The sequence below is a fragment of the Helobdella robusta genome (assembly GCF_000326865.2).
Source record: "Helobdella robusta unplaced genomic scaffold HELROscaffold_72, whole genome shotgun sequence".
Taxonomy (NCBI): Eukaryota; Metazoa; Annelida; class Clitellata; order Rhynchobdellida; family Glossiphoniidae; genus Helobdella; species Helobdella robusta.
In genome coordinates, this window is record NW_008705409.1 from 23445 (window position 1) to 26544 (window position 3100).

Genomic DNA, 3100 nt, shown 5'->3' on the forward strand with positions numbered 1-3100 from the left:
AATTGTGTATTTCTTGTGTTTGTACAGTACATACATTACATACTGTACATTCACTCAATCATTCGTGTGCTCGTACGGTCGTCAGACATAACGACACAATCTGTGTGTGTGTGTGTGTGTGTGTGTGTGTGTGTGTGTGTGTGTGTGTGTGTGATTTAAACTCAAGTGAACGTGTGCTATTCCTTTTAAGAAATTTCAGGTGTGTTGAGGGAAGCAGTTTCATTCACCACGAGTAGCTGACGTGTGTGTTTGTGTGTGTGTGTTTGTGTGTGTTTGTGTTATGCCTATTTTACAAAGGTTATATTCATTTTGTATTGAGTTAATCAACATTCTATGCGTGTTCTAGAGATGTGTTTCATGTAAGGACAGTAGCTTTAAATGTAGGCAAATAACTCACAAATGGAAATTTTTATTGCAATTTTGTGTGCAAATATCTCGTACTTATTTGTTTAACAATGGTATGTGATATCACCTTTATTATTCTTTTAAAATAGGAATCTGAAAAACGCAGAAATTGTTAAAACACGATACAAATAATATGGTTGCTCTTTATTGTCTAAGTATGCACCTAATTGTTCTCGAATGTATGAATATTTACGAATCTGTATAATTTTTTGTGGATGGATGTGATGAAATAAACTTTCCGAAAATATATATTTGACAATTTTAATTAATAATCTTAATTATCATGTATATAATTTTTTTATAAACACGATTTATTTTGATTTATTGACGTTGAAACGAATGAGATCAAATTATGTAAATGGATTTGTTAATTCTTTAAAATTTATGTATTTCTACTTAGAAGAAATCATCGGTTGAGTTTTAATTTTTTTTCGGATTTTTAATATTCAAAAGCTTAAAAAGTTCGATCTACTATTTTTTTTATTACATAATAAATTACAATAACGCCTTTAAATGCAGATTTAAAAAATAAATGTAATCAAAACACTGCTAATTAAAAAATCATACTAAAAATCACATTCAAAATCACATAGAAAAATTTAAAATGTTGATTTTATTCGAAATTTATAAATAATATCAATTCAACAATTTATCCTAAATCCAATCTCCAAATTTTGAACACGGATCCTTACATCTGCAAGCCTGTCTGCTCCTACCCGGACCTGGAAGTAGTGGTGTCAGAGGTTCCACGGTCGACGCTGATGGGCGAAGCCGAGGAGGAACTGCTTGGTCTGACATCGACGCCATCAATGTTTTGATTTGTGGTAGTGCTGTTTGAGGAACCAGCGTTAATGAAAATTGGAATTGGATTGTTTGCGACAACCACTCCATTGTTCGAGCTAAAATTTGGATTGTGTGAAGCAGAGTTATTGCTGTTGATGAATGGTGTAGGATTGTCAGTGCTAGCAACCGAATTGTTTGGATTATTAAGAACACCTTTGACAGACGAATTGCTGCTATTGGTATATGACATTCCAATGATAGTGCTCAAGAGAGGTTCTTTTGTTAAAGGGTTTTTACCGGGTGTTGGAGTTGAATTGTTGGTGTAAGGCATGATGTTGTTGGTGCTCAAGAAAAGATTCTTTACTCCAGGATTACTGTTGTTAATGATTGGAGTGGGATTGTTGGTGTAAAACATGCCAAAGTTGGTGCTAGGAATGGAATTATTTGCCAGAAGATTGTTGTTCTTTAGAGGTGTAGGATTGTCGGTGTTAGAGTTTGGATAGCCTAGTCCAGGTTTGTTACCAGTGACTATGGCAGTTTGATAATTTGTGTAAGGAGCAGCATTATAGGTAGTGGGATTGTTGCTGTTGAAGAACTGAGTGGGATTGTATGTACCGGGATTGTTGCTGTTGATGAATGGGATAGGAGTGCTAGGATTGTTACTGTTGAGGAAAGGTGTGGGAGTGACAGGATTGAAGAATGGATTAGAAGTGCCAAGATTGTTGCTGTTGAGGAATGGAGTGGAAGTGCCAGGATTGTTGCTGTTGAAGAATGAAGTGAGAATGCCAGGATTGTTGCTGTTGAAGAATGAAGTGAGAATGCCAGGATTGTTGCTGTTGAAGAATGAAGTGAGAATGCCAGGATTGTTGCTGTTGAGGAATTGAGTGGGATTGTTTGTGTAAAAAATTTCGTTGGTTATGAGCGTCGGAATGTTGGTATTTTGCGGTGGATTCATTTCAAGAGGGTTCGGATTCGTTGGGAGTGGCACATCGGAAACCATCTGCGTAAAAAATATAAAAATAAATTAAATAAATTGAATAAATTATGAAATAAATAACGTATTGTGCCATGTAATCGTATGTAAAATTGTAAAACACACTCTAAATTTCTTAATAAAATAACAGACAATAAGTTAGTAAGTTAGTATATACCTAATTTGTATATGTATCACATGTTTCTGCTTTTTTGGTGTTTATGTAAACAAATATAAATAAATATCAAATAAATTGAAATATACAGGATTTATTAATTTGTTTTATATTTAATAATAAATGCATGTTAACCGGAGCAGCATAGGAAAGAGCCGAACAGAGCAAAACCAGTGTGACTGCCGACTGACAACTGACTCCTATTGCTTCCATTTATTTGCCAAAGTAAAATATTTTGGAATAAAAAAACTTGTAAAGTTTGAAAATTTAATAATATATTGTTCTTCTAATTTAAAACGTTTTAAAATATAAAAAATGTTATTCTTAATTTAAATGTTTGGAAAATTTTATTACGTTATTCTTACCATTTAACTTCTACTACTAGCTCTGCCACATGGCTCTCCCTCTATATAAACACATCGAAATGATTCGTCATCTTCAGAGGCGTTATGCCACGTAAGCATAATACATAATTCATTTTGCAATTTATTTACTCTGCTATAGATTATACAAATTAATATATATATATATATATATATATATATATATATATATATATATATATATATATATCACAATATGATTATTGAATAAGAGTATGAATGAATGAATTAATGAACTAACAAACGAACGAAGAAATTAATCAAAGAATGAATGAATAAATAAACAAACGAACGAACGAATGAATGAACAAACCAATAAACAAAAGAATGTACGAACGAATGAATAAACGAATGAATGAACGAACGAACGAACGAATTAAT

At 32.4% G+C, this 3100-nt stretch overlaps 1 protein-coding gene across 1 annotated transcript; it reads right to left on the reverse strand.

Moving 5' to 3' along the window:
- Positions 1-866: 866 nt before the first annotated feature.
- On the reverse strand, positions 867-2707 carry HELRODRAFT_115925 (hypothetical protein). Its single transcript, XM_009031300.1, has 2 exons — positions 2472-2707; positions 867-2188 (listed from the first exon to the last, which is right to left on the reverse strand). Exons 1-2 carry the CDS (start codon positions 2547-2549, stop codon positions 1118-1120), a joined length of 1149 nt encoding a protein of 382 aa, XP_009029548.1. The 5' UTR covers positions 2550-2707; the 3' UTR covers positions 867-1117.
- Positions 2708-3100: the final 393 nt, after the last annotated feature.